General features: G+C 69.7%; 1 protein-coding gene across 2 annotated transcripts in view; it reads right to left on the minus strand.

Moving 5' to 3' along the window:
- The window catches only part of TUBGCP3 (tubulin gamma complex associated protein 3), a 116,640-nt gene extending 116,145 nt beyond the window's left edge, over positions 1–495 (minus strand). For both annotated transcript variants that reach the window (XM_019524888.1, XM_019524887.1), the window contains exon 1: positions 365–495. In XM_019524888.1, coding sequence (XP_019380433.1) covers positions 365–440 — 76 coding nt within the window. In that variant the 5' untranslated portion in view covers positions 441–495. The remainder of the gene's footprint in view (positions 1–364) is intronic.
- Positions 496–677: the final 182 nt, after the last annotated feature.

Consider the following 677-nt stretch of genomic DNA (forward strand, 5'->3'; position numbering starts at 1 on the left):
CCCCCCCCAGGGGGGGAAAAAAAAAAAAAAAAAAGAAAAGAGAGATAGAGCTTCCCTGCTCCGCCCTAGGCTCACCCGGCTGCCTGCACGTGGCAGGAGCAAGAGAAACCTGCAGGCCCAGCTTGGGCAGGGGGGACCCCACACCTATGCTGTGCTACCCCGCTCACACACCCTTCCCCCAGGACAGAGCCTCCAGCAAGGCCCGGCCACCCCCGCAAGGACCCAGGGCCACGGACAGGCTCAGCCCACCGCCCGGGCGCCGGGGGGCACTGTCCACCGTCCCTCCCCGCGGTGCAGGGGCTTGTCCGGCTCGGGAGGGCAGAGCGTGGCAGGTCCGCGCGGGGGAAGGAGGGACAGCCGTTACCCTCGCTCTTGCCCAGGATGCGGCAGCAGAGGTTTTGCAGCAGTACGTTGGGCGACTTCTGATCCGGCCCTGCCATCCTCGCCACACCAACGGCCGCCCCCGCGCGTGTGCCACTGCAGCCCGTTACCTAGGGCGCCATTTTAACACCGCCCGCCCAAAGCAGCGAGCGCCCACAATGCCCCTGCGCGCAGCCCCAAACGCCTTCCCCCGCGCCGCGCGCACTCGCGCCGGAGGTTCCGCCTGCCCAGCGGGTCCTTGAGCGCCCTCCAGCCCTCACCTGTCCTCAGGGCCGGGCCGGAGCCCGTCCGCGCCC

The sequence above is a fragment of the Gavialis gangeticus genome, unplaced genomic scaffold, assembly GCF_001723915.1.
Source record: "Gavialis gangeticus isolate Ggan-Ray unplaced genomic scaffold, GavGan_comp1, whole genome shotgun sequence".
Lineage (NCBI taxonomy): Eukaryota > Metazoa > Chordata > Crocodylia > Gavialidae > Gavialis > Gavialis gangeticus.